The sequence below is a fragment of the Carassius carassius genome, chromosome 7 (assembly GCF_963082965.1).
Source record: "Carassius carassius chromosome 7, fCarCar2.1, whole genome shotgun sequence".
NCBI lineage: Eukaryota > Metazoa > Chordata > Actinopteri > Cypriniformes > Cyprinidae > Carassius > Carassius carassius.
The window spans coordinates 35,784,324-35,803,989 of record NC_081761.1 but is presented as its reverse complement, the minus strand read 5'-3'; the positions used below and the strand labels follow the sequence as shown (position 1 = coordinate 35,803,989).

At 37.4% G+C, this 19,666-nt stretch overlaps 1 protein-coding gene across 1 annotated transcript in view; it reads right to left on the bottom strand.

Annotated features, from left to right (window-relative positions):
• Nucleotides 1-13,034: 13,034 nt before the first annotated feature.
• The window catches only part of LOC132144261 (oncoprotein-induced transcript 3 protein), a 29,248-nt gene continuing 22,616 nt past the window's right edge, over nt 13,035-19,666 (bottom strand). Inside the window, exons 6-7 of the mRNA XM_059555041.1 lie at nt 13,208-13,588; nt 13,035-13,123 (exon numbers count right to left, since the gene is read on the bottom strand). Of these exons, the coding sequence (XP_059411024.1) occupies nt 13,035-13,123; nt 13,208-13,588 (470 nt within the window). The remainder of the gene's footprint in view (nt 13,124-13,207; nt 13,589-19,666) is intronic.

Below are 19,666 nucleotides of genomic sequence, written 5' to 3'. Positions count from 1 at the left end.
TCCACAGTCTGTTCAGAACGTGTCTAATGCTCATCAAGCCTTCATTTATTTGAAAGAAAAAATGCAGAAAAAAACTGTATTTAACGTACAAGTACAAGTTATATGTTATACAACAAGCAGTGAAATATAGGCCTGGCACTCTTTTTAGACTGTGCCAAAAAATAAAATATAATAAAATACAAATAATGAAACATACACAATATATTAAAGATGATTTGTAAAGATGATACACAGAAACTGCTACACAGATGATTTGCAGAGATGTAAACAATGTGCAGTGAAGATGAGTTGCATAATTAACTTATCTCAAAAAAGTGCATTGTGCAGAGAAGTATTGGGTTATCCTATACCACCAGAGTCTCTAAAGTGCAGTGTGTTTATTGTCCATGTTTAGTAGTCTGATAGCATGAGGGAAGAATCTCCCCTGAGCCTCTCCGTTTTTGCCATCAGACTGCAGAAGCATCTGCCTGACTGTAGATTAAACAGTGAATTTCCAGGGTCTCCTGGTGTTCATGTCTTGCAGAGAGGGGAGATCAGTTCTGGAGATGCGCTCGGCTGAGCACACTACTCTTTGCAGGGCTTTACAATCCTGGGCTGAGCTGTTTCTATTCCATGATGATTCATTGTACTTTCTAAAGCCCCGATATAGAAAGTTTTCAGGATTCCAGGGGAAACCTTGAATTTTCTCAGGAGTTTCAGATGGTACAGTCATTGTCTGGCTTTTTTAACTTAAATGTGGTTAGTCCAGGTCAGGTCCTCGGAAATGTGTACACTAAGGTATTTGAAGCTGCTCACTCACTCCACTGAGGTCCTGTAAATGATGAGTGGGGTGTAGATCCGCTGCTTCCTCCTCCTGAAGTCCACAACCTGCTCCTTGGTTTTGCTGACATTCAGAAATAGATAGTTTGTTTGGCACCATGATGTCAGACTCTCTGCCTCATCAAGGTAGTCAGACTCGTTGTTGGAGATGAGGCCCATCACCACTGTATCATCCGCAAACTTGATGGAAGAAGTGGAGATGTTAGAGGACACATAGTCAAATGTGTAGAGGGAGTAGAACAGCGAGCTCAAAACAAAGCCTTGTGGGGCTCCTGTACCCAGGTTGATGAAGTTGGAGGTGGTCTGACCGACCATCACTACCTGAGGTCTGCATGATAGAAAATCAAGAACCCAGTCACAGAGTGGGGCATGCAGTCCGAGGTTTATGAGCTTGGAGACCAGATTGTGGGGGACTATAGAGTTGAAGGCTAAGCTATTATCTGTAAAGAGCAGCCTCACTTAATTGCAGTCAGTGAGGGTGAGAGAAGTGTGCAGGAGGTGGGAAACAGCATCCTCAGTAGACCTATTAGGGCTACAGGTGAACTGGAGTGGGTCAATGCTGTTATGGGGATAGAGGAGCAGATGGTGTTCTTGATAAGCCTCTCAAAAACCTTCATAATTAGGGATGCGAGTACCACTGGTCAATAGTCATTTAGGCAAGATGGGTTGTTGTTTTTAGGTACAGGAATGATGATAGATTTTTTAAAGCATGTAGGGACAACTGACTGCGCAAGGGTCTTGTTGAAGATGGACATAAACAATCCAGCCATCTGATTCGATGCATGATCTCAATACATGACCAGAAATCCTGTCTGGGCCAGCCGCTTTCCTGATGTTCACATACTTCAGAGCTTGATGAACTTCGTCCTCCGATACAGTGATTGTGCACACGTCACTGACACAGCTGTTCCTTTCCTCTGTGCACGTCAGTAGACTGTTGATATCGCCAGAGTGGTTTGCTTTGAAACATGCATAAAAGGTGTTCAGCCATTGGCTAGTGAAGAGTCAACACTCACCAGTTCTCAGTCCCTGCCACATGTGCCTGGAGTCATTCAGTTGGAAATGAGACTCCACTCGTTTTCTGTACTGTTGTTTAGCGATTCTCACAGTGTGTCGGAGAGCGTAACATGCTGTTTTGTATCTGCTCATGTCTCCCAATGAGCCCTGCATTATACACGGCCTTGCATGTATTCACCGCTGCCTGGATTGATTTATCGACCAATGGTTTCTGGTTAGAGAAAGTTTTTATTGTTATGGTTTGTGTTAACTTTTCAACCAGCATGCTGACAAAGCTGATTGCTACATCCACAAACCCACTGATGTCAGTGAAACTAGACTAGTTGTGTCGCAATATACCGCTCTTGATGATAACCGATAACCGATAATTGATGATATTCAAAGTAACAGTTATCTATATCATGTTAATTTAGTGTGTGACATATACCGGTATTAGCTCAATATTTAATATGAACAATTCTTTTATAATAATACCACATGTAAGTACTCCCAGGTGGAAGTATTGTGCCTTAATGCTGACACCTGTCAATAAAGAAGAAGATGCAGCGCTGGCAGCTACTCTGAGGAGAGCCGTGCTCATCAGAGGAAGTTGACATTATTTTACTAGTCATAGAATGGGAAACGTTATATTAACCTGTTAACAGCGGTTTTATATGTTCATATATTTAAGTAAAGGGTGATGAAAACCGTGTTTTCTTTACTCGCCTTGTTTTTGTATTTGCAGTCAATAAAGCCTATGTGTAGTAACACTTTATTTCTCTGTTCAAATCTAACAGTAACACGATTAAAACTGATCTTGAAAAACTGAGTGACCACATTGCTACATTAAACTCTGTAAAATGTTAAGTTGGTCGCAGTTCCACACTGTAAAACCCGACAAGTAACTTAACTCAAACTGTTTGGGTAAACATTTTGCCTTGATTTAAAGCATGTAAGTTTTAAAACTTTGCAATTAAGTAATTAAGTGATTAATTGAGTGATAATTGAGCATTAGTGATGAACAGCTGCTGTTAACAAACAGAATCACTGAAGAAAAGAGAAACACAAGAACTACAACTGACTTCAGACACAGACTTAGATGAAATCAACTAATATACAATACATTAAATCTCTCAAGATCTGATTAAACAACCCCACACTCCTGTTCCATTCTACAAATCAACAAACATTTAGCCAAAACACAATCATCAGAGGAAACATTAGACTACATTACTAGCTGAGCTTGTCTCTGGTCTGACTGTTGTAAAGGTGGCACTGATGTTAGTAACGGCTGGAAAAAAATATAATAATGATGAATGTCAGTGAATCAACAATGACACAAATAATACTAAACAATACTACTAAAGGGCTCATGCAAGTCTTACACATGAAAAATGCCTACTCAGGTTTTAGTTGATTTCTTTTTCACACTTTCCTAAAGATCTAAAGACTCTAGCAAATGTAATGCTTGGGCACAAAAGAATTTAGAAACAATATTTAGAAACATTTGAAACCATTTGAACAGACCCAAATATAATGAATGTGAAGAAAGTGTTAATGTAAATAGAATCACATGCACAGTATGCTGAATCACAGATAATTTGTTCAATAAACTTATTATAGACATAATAATTGCCTGGACAGGCATTGACTTTAATGGGGTAAGACCGGTAATAGAGCAGTCATTGTGTCAGTGACCACAGACTTCTCGGCTGACAACTCAATCTTGAACTGTTGGGTGTCCACCATGAATCCACAGTGGGGCAGCAGTGCCACAGCTGTACTGAGCAACACATGTGTCAGGAATCTTATCATTCAAGCCATGAATAACAAGATGATATGTACGGGAAACAGGTCGATTTAGCTCAAAGAGAATCATTTAAGATTTTAAAGGGAATTTGGATAGAATCACTGTTTTACGGCTGATCACTGAGACGGCCAGCGGTTTACTGAAGTAGCCGTTTAACATCAAATCTGCACTGGATATTAATACCCAAAGTATAGTGAAAACACTATTAATTAGCACAATCACAAGATCAGCAGTTTAAGATTTAAGACAAACTCGTAAGCACAAAACACAATATACTTTTCTTTTCAGTAAGGCTTTATTAGATAAATCTAAGACATATAAACTAATCTAACACATAAGCACACACATTCACACTACTGGCAGTCAGGGAAAGTCAGGGAAGAATGAGTTTAAGAGAATGAAAATTTGGAATCCCAAGTTTACAGCAATACCTGAAATTGCATAGACCTCAAAAGCATCAATCACTTAATTAACCTTCGCATTGAGTTCCTCAATTGCATTCTTCCTTTCTTACAGTTATATTAGATACACCAGTTAAGCTCAGAGTCTGGAGGTAAGTTAATTGCATTGCCTTTGTAACGGGGTCCCTTTTGTTGTCATTGAAAATGGGGTTTCCTGAGGTTGCTGATTGGCTGGAAGTTCAGTAGTCGTTGAAGTAACGTCTTGGGAAGCCCGTGGTTGGGCGTTGTCTGACGATGCAGAGTTGTGTGGGCTGGTTTAAGTTTTAGGCATGCACTCAAGGCAGACTCAGAGACACAGCATTACAAAACTCAACTCAGAACACAAAACTCTCAACAGAAAAAAATAAATAAAGTAAAAGAACAGAAGAAGTAAAGAAGTAAAGTTTGACAAGACTAGGAGGTGTTTCTTTTCATCGTGGTTAAGTAGCAGCAGGCGTGCAGGCCGAAGCACGCTGGAACAGAGCTCAAAGAATGCTAAAAGTGATGACTAAAAGCATAGCTAAGAGCAAAAGCTAAGAGCTAGATTGTGTCCTGAGTATTTAAACCGGGCTGTGGGACACCTCCCAAATGGTGCCTTAACCAGTTAGATATTGTCTTTGCTCGGGGCATTGTATATTTCTCCTCCTAGTTATAAATCATATGTTATCTTATCAATCACATGGTCTGAATTTTCCCTCTCTTGCAGGGTATAATTTTGGACATGATTGCTATAAAAAGAATAGGATACATTTGACAAATAATTGATTGTCAGAAATGTTTCATGCAAGAAGATTCAAACACACACATACTAACATGAATATGAATCATTAAGCTATGCAATAGTTATTAAAAAGACATACACAATAAGTGATTAGAAACATGATAGTCAAAAGTGCGGGTTACATATATGATATGAAGTTAAGCAATGGACTGATATTCCTTTATAAGTTTTTTTTTGTTGTTCATTTTGGTGCATCTACATCTGTAAAAGACAGTTTCTGTGCCATTCTTTGACATAAGGACATTTTGTGGAGATCAGAAGTTTAAAGGTCCCCTAAAGGAATTTTAGTCTGGTTCTTGTCTTTTAGGTGGGAGGAAGTCAATCCATAGATCTTGTGATCATGATTACTATCATGGGTTTACATGTGATGGTCAGGCTGTGCATCTCTTTGACCATCAATCTTGGTTACTTGCCTCAAATTTGACAATCTCCTCTCTGAATTGGAATTGTCAATAATAATAATGTTCTTTTGTTCTAATGTTGAAAGCTGTTCAAGCTGCCAGTTAGTGGACTTTCTTCCAACCTGTGGCGCTAGGATTTGACTTACAACATTCTGTTGTCTTGAGCCTTTCTGTGCAGTGTGACTCCTCATGTTTCAACCATGCTCCCGATCGAAACTTTAATTTGGGTTGGGGCTGATACCCTACAGTTACTAGCCTCTCCAGTGACAAGCCGGTCACTATTTTTGACTGAAGTATGTTCAGCATCGCGTTAGTTCAGTCAGGCCACGTTTGTCATGCTTACATCAGCCAATCCAGCCATAATGTCTGCATTCGCAGGTCGTCATCATGCAAAACGCTGCCACCTCTCTCGCGAACTGTTACGGAAAAAAATACGGAGAACACCTGTGTGGAGCGCGAAATGAGACTCCTACACTTTGATTTGAAATATCTCCTGTAACTGAAAATGCTTTTCAAAAGAAAACCCACCAATTCAGGTTGACAGGGTCATTCTCTGCAGACTTTATTGTGTGGGGAAAGACAGATCCGATCAGTTAACCAGAAATGTCAGTTAATTTTGCCAAGTGTAAACACCAAGTGTTCTGATTGACTGATGATTCAATCTGTTTGATTTGTTTTGTTATGTTCATAACAGGTCTAGCTGAGCTTTATGACCAGGGGCAAAGCCATCATCTCACAAGTGAGGGCGACAGATATGTCAAACTTCTTGCCTTTATTATTTTATTTATTTATTTATTTATTGTCTAATTGACAGGTTTTATTCATATATTTTTATTGTATTTGTTTCTTCTACTTTGATTTGGCTTAGAAATCAAATACACTGTATCATTCATTGAACTTGTAATATTTTCCTATATTTTCCAAATGGCAGTTTTATGGTTTCTTTATATACTACCACTTACCAACAAGTTACTCTGCCAGCATGATAGTTCATGGCTTCAGACAAAAATCACACACATTTTATGAAGATACATATCTGCCTTAGCTTCCCACACCGCTTCTTGAGGTACATGTGAGCGTGAAAAAAAAGTTTTTTCCTATAGAAAACTGTTATAGAAAATACATAAGCGTTTCTGTTTTGTGTTGCATTCATATTTTGGGTCCACCTGATTGCCTGTATATACAATATGCATGTTCATTAATTTCTGTACTGAATTTGGTTCAATCTGTCTTTGTACTTCAAGCCAGGTTAAGCATTTTTCACGTTAAGAGTTTGTCCTGCAAGAAGTGGGATGCTAAAGACCAAGAGGTTGCCGTGGTAACGAACAACGATGCTCTGTGCTTTTGAACTGAGATGGCTTACCGAATGAATATTGTATGCATGTGCTGGATAAAAGGGACAGCTAATAAAACTAATAAATCATCAAAATAAACATCTATAAATTAAGTTTATTTGTAATGGTTTTCATTTCTTCATTAAATGCCTGGATTTATTAACTGAAATATTAGTCTGGAATGTTTGAAGCCATAACTATCTGGCAGAGTAACAGTGTTGCAAATTAACAAAAGACTACATGCAGATTATTTATCTGAACTGTAATGACAGATTATAGCATTATACCCTTTAGATTACAGAACAAGCAACGTTTGCGCTTTTACTGCATGGCTTTGACCCACAGATATTGAAGCGCACAGTCACTCTTGCATTGCGCATGTGTCAATTAAGGGTTTTTTTGTGGATTAAGTCATTATTACGAGAAAGTTTCTCATTTTTACAAGAAATGTTCTCATTATTAAGAGAAAATAAGTAAGTATTACGAGAAGCTAAGTCATTATTATGAGAAAATTTCTCATTATTATGTGTCCGGGGTGAGACAGGTCTTTGATGATGCCCGTTTCTTCACTCTGGAGTTGTACAAGTCCTAAAGACTGGGCAGGTGCACACCAATGATCCTTTCTACAGTTCTAACAGTCTGTTGCAGTCCTCTTAAATCTGATTTGCTGGCTGATCCAAACCAGACATTTATAGAAAGTGACGTGACATTCAGCCAAGTATGGTGACCCATACTCAGAATTTGTGCTCTGCATTTAACCCATCCAAAATGCACACACACAGAGCAGTGAACACACACACACACTGTGAGCACACACCCGGAGCAGTGGGTAGCCATTTATGCTGCGGCACCCAGGGAGCAGTTGGGGGTTCAATGCCTTGCTCAAGGGCACCTAAGTCGTGGTATTGAAGGTGGAGAGAGAACTGTACATGCACTCCCCCCACCCACAATTCCTGCCGGCCCGGGACTCGAACTCACAACCTTTCGATTGGGAGTCCGACTCTCTAACCATTAGGCCACGACTTCCCCAAAGTCGTGGACTAGAAGAGCACAGACCAGACTCAATAATAGTCCAGTAGAATGGTGTCATCTGTGCCTGTGGCAGGTTGAACTTTTTCAGCTGACGAAGCAAGTACAACCTTTGCTGGCCGTTTTTCACAATGGAGTCAATATTAATGTACCGCTTCAGACAAGTACAACCGCCTGCAGCCTGCAGATCGAGGAGGGGCTGCATCTGGGGCGGGGTTACACGTGCAGCCCCGCTCCACACTTACTCTGATTGGTTTCTATCGTCTTTCATAGACATACATGATAGGAAATGTGTTCGTAGTTGGTGTAGAAAGTATGGAGGACTAAATCTGCAGATATTAAAAATAAATAAATGTATATATAGATAAATAAATACATTTAATAAAATGAAAAAATAAAAAAATAAATGTGATAAAAACAAAAATAGTTAATTTGTAATAAAATTCAATCCTGAATTTATATTTTAAATTACTTTTTTCCTTTATGTATTTATTTTACTTTTTTTTTTTATTCTTTTTAACTTTTATTTACTTATGAGGGAGGCAGTCCTTGTGGATCGCCGCTGAATCATTGGTTGAGAGCTCACGCAGAAGCATCAGATTTGCGAGTGTGTTGTATGTTTTTATACAGTCTATGTTGTGCCAGATCAATTGGAGAGATTTTCACAGATTCACATTATTATTTCTAATTATTTTATAGCGACTGAATTCAGTTACTTATCCTCATAGTTACACCATTAAGCCCGGAACCATCAACATCGTCGATGAGTTTGTAGGTTGATGACGCCTCTAGACAATCAGTGGAGGTTTCTGACACTTGTCTTTATTTTGTAATCACAGAGAAAAGACTAACAAAAACATTGTGAGCATAAGCTTATCATAAAACCAGTTGCACTAAATGACTAAATCACATAATAAGTATTTGAGACCAGAAAATAAGTTTTGTTTGATATTATTAACAGGCAACAAGAGCAAAATACTTATTTTGAAGATGGAAAAATTGAATGTGTTTGAAATATTTTGAGTAAAAGGATCAAATGCTCACACACACAGACTTCTAGATTTAGCATATGCATCACAACAACGGTGACAAACAAAAGAGCTCCGTAGCACAAACTCATCCTTATTTTACAGCCTTTTTTGTTCTGATTGTCACCATTGATGTGATGCATATCCAAAATCTTGATGTCTGTTAATGACGACATGATCAGTTTTCTAAAAGTACATTTTTTTTTCTACAAGGTTTCTATCCATAAAAATAAATCCATAGTTGCAACAATACATTAACATCTTATTTTGCTATAATTTCTATATATTTGCTATAATTCACCATTACAAGCAAGATATGTAGTATATGCTTGATCTCAACTCTCTCTGCCACAATAAAAGTGTTTTATAACACACCTTTTCAACAGCAAGATACAAGCTAACACAAGATATAACTGGACCAAGATCCCAACCAAACCAAACACTTTCCACCACAATGGTGACTTCAAATGAATCAAGTATCAACATTTAAACCTCTGTTAATTCTCAATAAGAGCTTCTCTAGATGTCTGACAGAAATAAAGTCACAGAACCTTGTAAGGAGGATCTGTGAACGTCTATATCGGACGTACAGAAGACATAAAAAACATTTTAAAAAAAGACATCATAAAAACATTCTGTCTCCCAGTGGACGTCTTTTCAACGTCTGCAAAGACATAAAAAGACTTTGCCCAGTGGATTAGGTTGATGTTAAAATATGCAATATAGTAATTTTCACGTAATAGTTCCTTTAAAAACAAACAAAAATGTTAAATACATGTGACTTCATGCCACAAGACTGCTAACATATTAAGGTATAATTAACACTGGATTTATTTAACATGCATTATGTACCATGTGTTGAGTTCAGTGTAAAATGCATTGAGTAAAGAAGTTAATATACAAGACTTGGTATGTCCTTGTGCTTTGGACACAAACTTTCAATAATAAAAAAAGTTATTTGACCCGTGTTATGGTCTTTTATTTATTTAGACTATCTGAATCATATAAAGTCGTGGCCTAGTGGTTAGAGAGTTTGACTCCTAACCCTAGGGTTGTGGGTTCAAAACTCAGGCTGGCAATAACACGACTTAGGTGCCCTTGAGCAAGCCACTGAACCCCCAACTGCTCCCCGGATGCTGCAGTGTAAATGATGAACACTGCTCTGGGTGTGTGTTCACAGTGTGTGTGCGCGCGTGTGCGTGCTTTGGATGGGTTAAATGTAGAGCTTGAATTCTGAGTATAAATCACCATACTTGGCTTAATGTCACTTTTCACTTTAAAATTGTGTATGCTTATAGATAATAGGGCTTGTATTCAGTAAACGAAAAATATTTTGTTCTGATATTTTTTAGGTTAACATGACTATTTATGTTGTGACAACATGTGATATTAAGTTATTTTAAGTTAGGTGGACTTTAGTCCCCGTTTGTTAAGTTTACTCAAAAAATCACTTGCAATAAGTTGCCTTATTTTTTTTAAGTTGACGCAACTTTTTTTTTTTTTTTTTTTTTTTTACAATGAGGGTTTAGATAATGGTAAGTTAACCCTGCTTTCTGGAATACACCCCTGGTTATTTCATGTATTTTTGCTGATCGGATATCTATCTGATTTATTAAAACGTTTCCATTTACACTCTGTCACATACATGCGTCATCGCAAAGCAGGTATAAACCCGATTTTCAATTTCTGAACTATATTTAAATTTAACAAAGTTCAAATCAACAAAATCAAAAGATAAGTGCTGCATTAGATTAATTATCAGCTCATTTTTAAGATCAAATCCCTCAATAGGAGAGCACCTGGCATCATCACTAGAAAGATAAGGGTTGTGTGCATCAATTAAAGCAGTGCATTAATATGCAACAGTGCTTTTTTATTTTTCATTCATTATTTTATTGATGTATTCATTGATATATTTAATATTTTATAAAGAAGTCTGAATTTACTTGATATACAGTAAATTTCTTAAGGCATTATAATGAATGCATAATTTATTATAAAAAAACATATAATATATTATACCAACTCATGAATAATCATAACAACAATTATAATACATCATAATACCTATGTATATGTGGTTATGAGTTTAACAGTATGATTATTTATAACATACATTTTATTTTGATGGTCCCCTTAATCAGTCGACTATAAGCAACTTTGCAACTACATCCCAACCAACCTTCATTAGTATTAGTATGCTCAAGAATGGTTGAATCTAGTATGGTAGAATAATCTGATGTACTTGCAAAGACACTTACAGTATGTCAGTTTATCTGTTGCTTGACCATCAAAATAGTGTTAGCATATGTTTACAGTAGCAGAAATACTAATACTCCAGTGACCACTAGTTGATATAGTTACTTATCAACAGCTGTCTAAAGGGTACCATCAAAATAATCAAACTGATATTACAATAAAAATGGTTAAAGCAAATGTGTCATATTACGGTTGCACTTTATTTTACAGTACATGCAATTACATGTACTTATAGTGTACTTACAGTGTATTTATCTAAGGATGTTCTGGTAATACAAGGTAAATACATGGGGTAGGGTTAGGCTTAGGGGTAGGTTCAAGGTTAATACCTAGTTATTACATAGTTATTGTAATTACTATAATAAGTACATAGTATGTACATGAGGAACAGGACTGTAAAATAAAGTGCTACCTTATTATTATTATTACTTCTACTTAAAAAGTGGTCTTTGACTGCTTTAAGTAAAGTAGCATATAAATGTATGTGTACACGAGACAACTGTGAACGTGCATTATCAACAGTAAAATGAAAAAAGGAGTTCTAACAGTTCGGACATTAGGTGAATCAGAGGTAAAAAAAATAAATAAAAATAAGTAAATAAAAAACAACCCTATATAAATACTGTTCAGTTTCTTGGACAGACCGATCGTTTTGTGTCTTTACACATCAAGGTATCGTCACAAGCTGCAGGGTTTAATTTGGATTTTTCTGTGCATGTTGTGTATCTCTCATAGATTCTGTGACCATTGCCAAGCTCTGTACTACTGGTCAGAGACTGCAACGACTGAAGTTAAAAATCATAATTTGTGTTCTACTGAAGAAACAAAGTCACCTTCTTGGGGTAACCAGAAGAACATCAAATATTAATTTTTGGGTGAACTATCCTTTTTAAAGAGAGCGAGGTAAGATGAAACAAATCATTTAATATTAGTCAACTTTTAATGATATGTTTTACGACAGAAATGTTAAATGACTGACCGCTATATCCAGTGATGCAAACATGATCTTAGATCTCTGTGTGCATGTGTGCATCAAATAAAAGCAGTGCATTAATATAAAACGGTGGTTAAACTGAATGGTTTTAATGCATTGGCCTTGTCACACACAGATACAGTGGTGTTCACTATGGTCTCTGGTATTCAAGAAACTTTTTATGACAACAATTTATGAAAAACTCTTGAGAAACTATTTGCATGAACAGCAAATAGGCTAACCTATATTATTATTATTATTTTTTTAATTGTATCATTTTAAAATGTGTATGTACTGTATAAACACAGAATGCATTTTTGGCACAGTGGTCAACCAGAAAAATAGAAAATGGCATGTCATGCCGAAAAGGTTACCGACCCCTGATATAGGCTGTTACCAATGAAATTTTATCATCAACAAAAGCCATCTTTACATTAAAAAGCTGGAACAGAAGCTGCATCTGACATGGCATTTATGTTTACCGTATTTTTCGGACTATAAGTCGCACCTGAGTATAAGTCGCATCAGTCCAATAATACGTCATGATGAGGGAAAAAAACATATATAAGTCGCACTGGACCATAAGTCACATTTATTTAGAAGCAAGAACCAAGAGAAAACATTACCATCTCCAGCCACGAGAGGGCGTAGACGGTAATGTTTTCTCTTGGTTCATTTCTCTTAGTTCATTTCTCTTGGTTCATGTCAAATTAATTTTGATAAATAAGTCGCACCTCACTATAAGTCGCAGGACCAGCCAAACTATGAAAAAAGTGCAACTTATAGTCCGGAAAATACGGTATTTACACAGACTGATTAATATTGCTCAAAATTACATGTACTGTATTTGTACTGTAGTTGCTTATTAGCATGCATATTACTAGAATATTAGCCATTTATTAGTAATTAAGCGCATATTAATGCCTTATTCTACGTGACCTTATTCTACATCTCTAATCCCCAATACCTAAACTTAACAACTACAGAACTAACTCCTAACAAGCAGCAAATTAGGAATTTATTGAGGGAATAGTCATAGTTAATATTGAATAAGTGTTGCCTATTCTAAAGTGTTACTGTATAATATATATATATATATTTTTGCAACTCAAGCATACATCCATTCAGCAACACAGATCTATAAGTACATTAGAAATTATTCAGTCAAGTCAATAAGATAAAGTGTATTGCATTACCTGTAGAGAGGGTCACTGGTGTGATGGTTGTAGAGCTGGTGATAACGCTGCTAACATCTGAACGTTTGGATGAATAGTGATTAATGAACAGAGACACAAATATCATGAATGTGTAGAAAGAGCTCATGTAAATATAATCACCTGCACAGTATGCAAAATTGCACCAAGTTGGATTAACCAGCTCATAGACATAATAGTTGTCTGGACAGGCTTTGACTTTAATGGGGTAAGACCCGAAATAGCAGCAGTAACTGCCAGCGTTACCACAGACATCTCGAGTGACGACTCCATCTTGAACTGTTGGGTGTCCACCACGAATCCACAGTGCGATATCAGTGCCACAGCTACCACGTGCAACACATGTGTCTGGGATGTGAGCGCTCAGACCGTTGATGAAGAGACGATACCAGCCGCTCCAGGTGACTGACTGGTCACACTTGTAGGAGCTTGATAGCTGACTGCTGTTGGCTCTCCATGGATCGTCCAGCACAGTGTAGTTGTAGCAGGGGTCAGGTAGAGTAGCTGTTGTGAAAATATTACAAGAAATTAGTATGTTTCTGAAAAATATGTTATTATGTGATGTTATTAGCAAAACAATTTGGTCCCACTTTATATTAGGTTACCTTATTTACCATTTACTATTTATAATATTTATACTATTTACTATTTATTAGGGCTGTTCGATTCTGGATAAATTGAGAATCACGATTTTTTTTTTGTCTCATATAGAGATCATGATTCTCCTGTTATTATTACTATTATCATTATCACAAGTATATAAATTAATACTTATATTTTGCAAGGATTCTTTAAATTTATCAAGTGTGAAAAACATTAATAAAATATTTCTATTTCACATAAATTTTGTTCTTTTGAACTTTCTATCAAAAAAAACCTTTAAAAAATCTACCGTTTTCAACATAATAATAATAATAAATGTTATTTTGAACAGCAAATCAGAATATTAAAATAATTTCTGAAGATAATGTGACACTGAAGATTGGAGTAATGATGCTGAAAATACAGCTGTGTATCACAGAAATAAATCCATCCATCCATCTTCTTCCGCTTATCCGGGGCCGGGTCGCGGGGGCAGCAGTCTAAGCAGAGAACCCCAGACTTCCCTCTCCCTAGACACTTCCTCCAGCTCTTCTGGGGGGACACCGAGGCGTTCCCAGGCCAGCCGGGAGACATAGTCTCTCCAGCGTGTCCTAGGTCTTCCCCGGGGTCTCCTCCCAGTGGGATGCGCCCGGAAAACCTTCCCGGGAAGGCGTCCAGGAGGCATCCAGAACAGATGCCCGAGCCACCTCAGCTGACCCCTCTCGATGTGGAGGAGCAGCGGCTCTACTCTGAGCTCCTCCCGGGTGATTGAGCTTCTCACCCTATCTCTAAGGGATCTGTTAACAGCAGCTGTTCATCACTAATGCTCAATCAACACTTAATTAATCACATAATTATCTCATTAACTTTAACACTGCTTCAGTGTTACTTTAACACTCTTGTAGAAGTGGGTCCATATATGCTCTGAGCAGTGTTAATGTAACACTTAGGATTTTACTGTGCAGTTGTCTGAACAAAAAATGTTGTATTGTTGAAATATTAAGACTTTGTTAGTTCCCAGCATGCATTGCAGCATGAATAAATTATGCAGTTACTGACTGTTGTTTTTGTGGTTTTCTGACTTAGTTTAAACTTTTTGTTGTTGTTTTATCGTTATTGTTAGTTATTTGATGTAAAGAGCTCAAGTTTTCAAGTACACCCAGCCTGCAGATTGAGGCAGAGCCACTTAGATTGGTTCAATCGTCTGTCATATGGGTGCGTTCGACTTGAAGCACGGCTACAGAAAGTGATCAACGAGAGTTGAAAACTAGGGTTGCCACCTTCAATACAGAAAAATAAGGGACTCCTTGGGGAGAAACCCCTCGGGGCCAAGATGACCACAGGTCCGATGACGTGCCAGTGGTAAATCACAATTTAAAACATGTTTTCATAAAAATATGCTAATGAACTTTAGTAATTGTATAAAGTGGCGTGAACACAGATTTTGGATAAAATATTTGTCATTGTTTGCAGACAGTAATACCATCCAAACAGTGAGACCACATAATAAATAACCGGTCTACAAACATTTCTAAATTCAAGTAAAACACCATTTTATTATTATTATTATTGGTAAGTAAATCTATTTTATATAGTCTTTTGCTAATTCTACAGTAGCCTATTGAAGAATGCAATCATTTAAATTAGTTAAGTTGTTTATTTGCTTCACATAGGCACTATATTTCTATTATTAAATATCTCTCTTATTTCTTATTAAAATACAGTAATGCTTATGTGTCTGACTGTACACATTAACTGTAATAAACAAATTGGTAACACTTTAAAATAAGGTTCATTAGTTAACTAGGCCTACATTAACATGAACTTGAACTTCATGAACTTCACTTATACAGCAATTCTTCATGTTTTTTCATGTTAATTTCCACATTTAATAATACTTTATTAAAATCTTGTTAATGAACCGTGAACTAACATGAACAAACAATGAACAGCTTTATTTCTATTAACTAACATTAACAAATATTAATAAATACTGTAACAAATGTATTACTTACTCATTGTTAGTTCATGTTAGTTAATACATTAACTAATGTTTAATAAATGAACCTTATTGTAAAGTGTTACCAACAAATCATACCATAACATGATTCATTAACATTTTTACAATTATTTCTTAACAAATAGGCAGCCTATGAAATCTAATGTAATCAATCAGAAAATTATTGAGGTGATTAAAAAACTGTCATTACACTATATGACTCAGGAGATGATTGAGGTATGAAGAACTTTGAGATGGTGCTTTGATTTCTGTGACCTCTAGCATTGCGGCAATGTTGTTCTCACGAGGCATGCTGTCGCACATCTGACAAGCCACCGTGCGCAACAGAGAACATACGCCGACAAATTGTGCAATTGGCTTGATACTCATTTCCACTTTATGATTCCTCCCACTCTTGTTAATACTTTTGCGTCCGCTTTCGTTTAAACGCTGGATGCAGGGGGGGTATCTTGAGCCTCCGCCTTTCTTTCAAATCGACTCTCTGCCAAGAAGAGAACCGCCCTCCTCTGACTCTGACTGACCGTGAACCTGAAGCAAACCAATCAATCCACCGATGGCAGCGAGTATTACCCAAACAGGGGCAGAATAGGACGAATCTTCACAGAATGGCGGTTGGATGATTTGCATGAGATGCCGCATTGAAGGAGACTTAGGTCTCTGCAGAGCAAACGTGGGCGTTTATCATCTTGTGGGTGTTTTCAAACTGCTGGGTGTTTCTAAATTACGTGAAAATTACTATATTGCATATTTTAACATCAACCTAATACAATGGGCAAAGTTAAGTCCAGTGGACGTCTTTTTATGTCTTTGCAGACGTTGAAAAGACGTCCACTGAGAAGACAGAATGTTTTTATGACGGCTCTTTTTATGTTTTTTATGTCTTCTGTACGTCCGATATAGATGATTACGGATCCTCCTTACAAGGTTCTGTGACTTTATTTCTGTCAGACAGAGAAGCTCTTACTGAGAATAATCAGAGGTTTCAATGTTGATATTTGATTCATTATCAAAAAGTGTTTGGTTTAGTTGGGATCTGGGTCCAGTTACTTCTTAAGGCATCGAACCCCCAACTGCTCCCCGGGTGCCACAGCATAAATGGCTGCCCACTGCATGGTTTAAATGCAGAGCACGAATTCTGAGTATGGGTTTTTTGGGTCTTTAACATTATTATTATTTATTATGAGAGTAACTGACACTGACTAGAACTTTATTGTTTCACCAAATTCAGCTCAGATCTTCAGACTCGTCTGACTCAGATTACCTTCCCAAAAATTCCTATTGACTTTCGTTAACTGAGCAATAAAGGCCTTAAGATACTTGATGTCCACTAGAGGGGGCGACAGGCTTTAAAAAATCCAATCTACTCTTTTTCTGTTTACATCAGTTTAAATGACAAATAAATACATACATTTCATGTGTACTGCAATGAATATGCCATATCTGTGTACAAGAATAAACTTCACACTTCAAGCTGTACAACTACTTAAAAATAAACACACCTAAGCTAAGCAAGGCCTTCAGGATCAGTAGCAATGTCCAAGCAAGTGTGTTGGATCTGAACCCTGCAGAACGTGGTTCTCCAGGTTCAGGACTGGCTTTTAAATCTAGAAATGAATTTGTACAGTTGGGTGTCTGCATGCAGAGGTGTACGTCAGTCAGTAAAATGGAAAATGTTGTCTGTATAAACCTGATGACAAAATCTTCAGATCTGCATCTGTTGGGGGGGGGGGGGGTACCTTAATGATAGCTGTATAGTATAAAACAACATTACATACTGCAGGTAATATAAAAGTCAACATTAGCTGCAGCTGGTGCCAAACAAAAATTATTATTATGTTTTGTAAAACAGCAAGTCAAATGTAGAATAGAGGCCACACACTTACACAGAATACCCATGTTACTTTTTTAGCACCACATTTGTTCCTTCTAGTTTACTTTGTTTTGGTTAGGATAATAAAAGAAGCGAATAATTGTTGTGCGCGTACCTCTTCAGATAAGACAAATGAATGTTTCCTTGCCCTATGTGCTATGTGTGCCTCCAACACACACACACACACACACACACACACAAACACACACACATACACCTATATATATATATATATATATATACAGGTGCTAGTCATATAATTAGAATATCATCAAAAAGTTTATTTCACTAAATCCATTCAAAAAGTGAAACTTGTATATTATATTCATTCATTACACACAGACTGATATATTTCAAATCTTTATTTCTTTTAATTTTGATGATTATGACAACTAAGGAAAATCCCAAATTCAGTATCTCAAAAAATAAGAATATTACTTAAGACCAAGACAAAGAAAGGATTTTTAGAAATCTTGGCCAACTGAAAAGTATGAGCATGTACAGCACTCAATACTTAGTTTGGGCTCCTTTTGCCTGAATGACTGCAGCAATGCGGTGTGGCATGGAGTCGATCAGTCTGTGGCACTGCTCAGGTGTTATGAGAGCCCAGGTTGCTCTGATAGTGGCCTTCAGCTCTTCTGCATTCTTGGGTCAGGCATATCGTATCTTCCTCTTCACAATACCCCATAGATTTTCTATGGTGTTAAGGTCAGGCGAGTTTGCTGGCCAATTAAGAACAGGGAAACTATGGTCCTTAAACCAGGTACTGGAAGCTTTGGCACTGTGTGCAGGTGCCAGGTCCTGTTGGAAAATGAAATCTGCATCTCCATAAAGTTGGTCAGCAGCAGGAAACATGAAGTGCTCTAAAACTTTAGACATGAAGTTTTCACAGTGGACCAACACCAGCAGATGACATGGCACCCCAAACCATCACTGATTGTGGAAACTTTACACTGGACCTCAAGCAATGTGGATTGTGTGCCTCTCCTCTCTTCCTCCAGACTCTGGGACCCTGATTTCCAAAGGAAATGCAAAATTTACTTTCATCAGAGAACATAACTTTGGACCACTCAGCAGCAGTCCAGTCCTTTTTGTCTTCTGACAAGGCGAGACGCTTCTGACGCTGTCTGTTGTTCAAGAGTGGCTGGACACAAGGAATGTGACAGCTGAAACCCATGTCTTGTCTACGTCTGTGCGAAGTGGTTCTGTGCGTAGTGTTTACATGGACCTTACTTATCCGATTGTAATAGGACTAGAAGCACAATCAGAATAAAAAAAGTCACATGTAAACACATAAATCGGATTGATTTGGCCAGATCCGACAAAAATTTTAATCAGATTGTAAGGGGTGGTTTATTCCTATTGTAATCAGGCTAGAGGACATGTAAACACTTGATCGGATTGAAAACCAAAACTGCAAAAGTACTGCGCATGCGCAGTGGCGTAGAATTAGTGTAATGACGTATGACACGCGGATCAAGCTGTTCTTCCAGACGAATAAAGTGTGATAAATAAGTGCCCTGTCATTATAAAACTCAGTGTATTTGAAGTGGAACAAGACATCCACCAGTCCTTGTTTAAGGCTCTGGTCAACAGACGACTAGGTTTGGGTGTGGGAAGGGGCACTTTTGCTATTTTTAATTTTTTTTCAAGTAGTGTTGAGCAGCAAAACAGTTCATGTCCTGGTCGTTGCCTAATTAGGAGCCGAAGTAGATGAATATCACGTGTGCTTTTTAAAACAGCATGCGACAGCAGCGGGTATACTCTGTATAATCATGGAGTGAGCGCATGTCAAAAAGGTAAATCCGATCAGAAACTTGTGACATATAAATGCGCATATCAACCCAATTACTTTATTCAGCGTTCATGTAAACACTATGTTCGGATTTGTCAATCAGAATGAATTCAAAGTGTCCATGTAAACACACCTACTGACTCCAGGTGCAGTCCACTCTTTTGTGGATCACTTTGTGAATCTCCCCCACATTTTTGAATGGGTTTTGTTTCACAATCCTCTCCAGGGTGCGGTTATCACTATTGTTTGTACATTTTTTTCTACCACATCTTTTCCTTCCCTTCACCTCTCTATTAATGTGCTTGGAAACAGAGC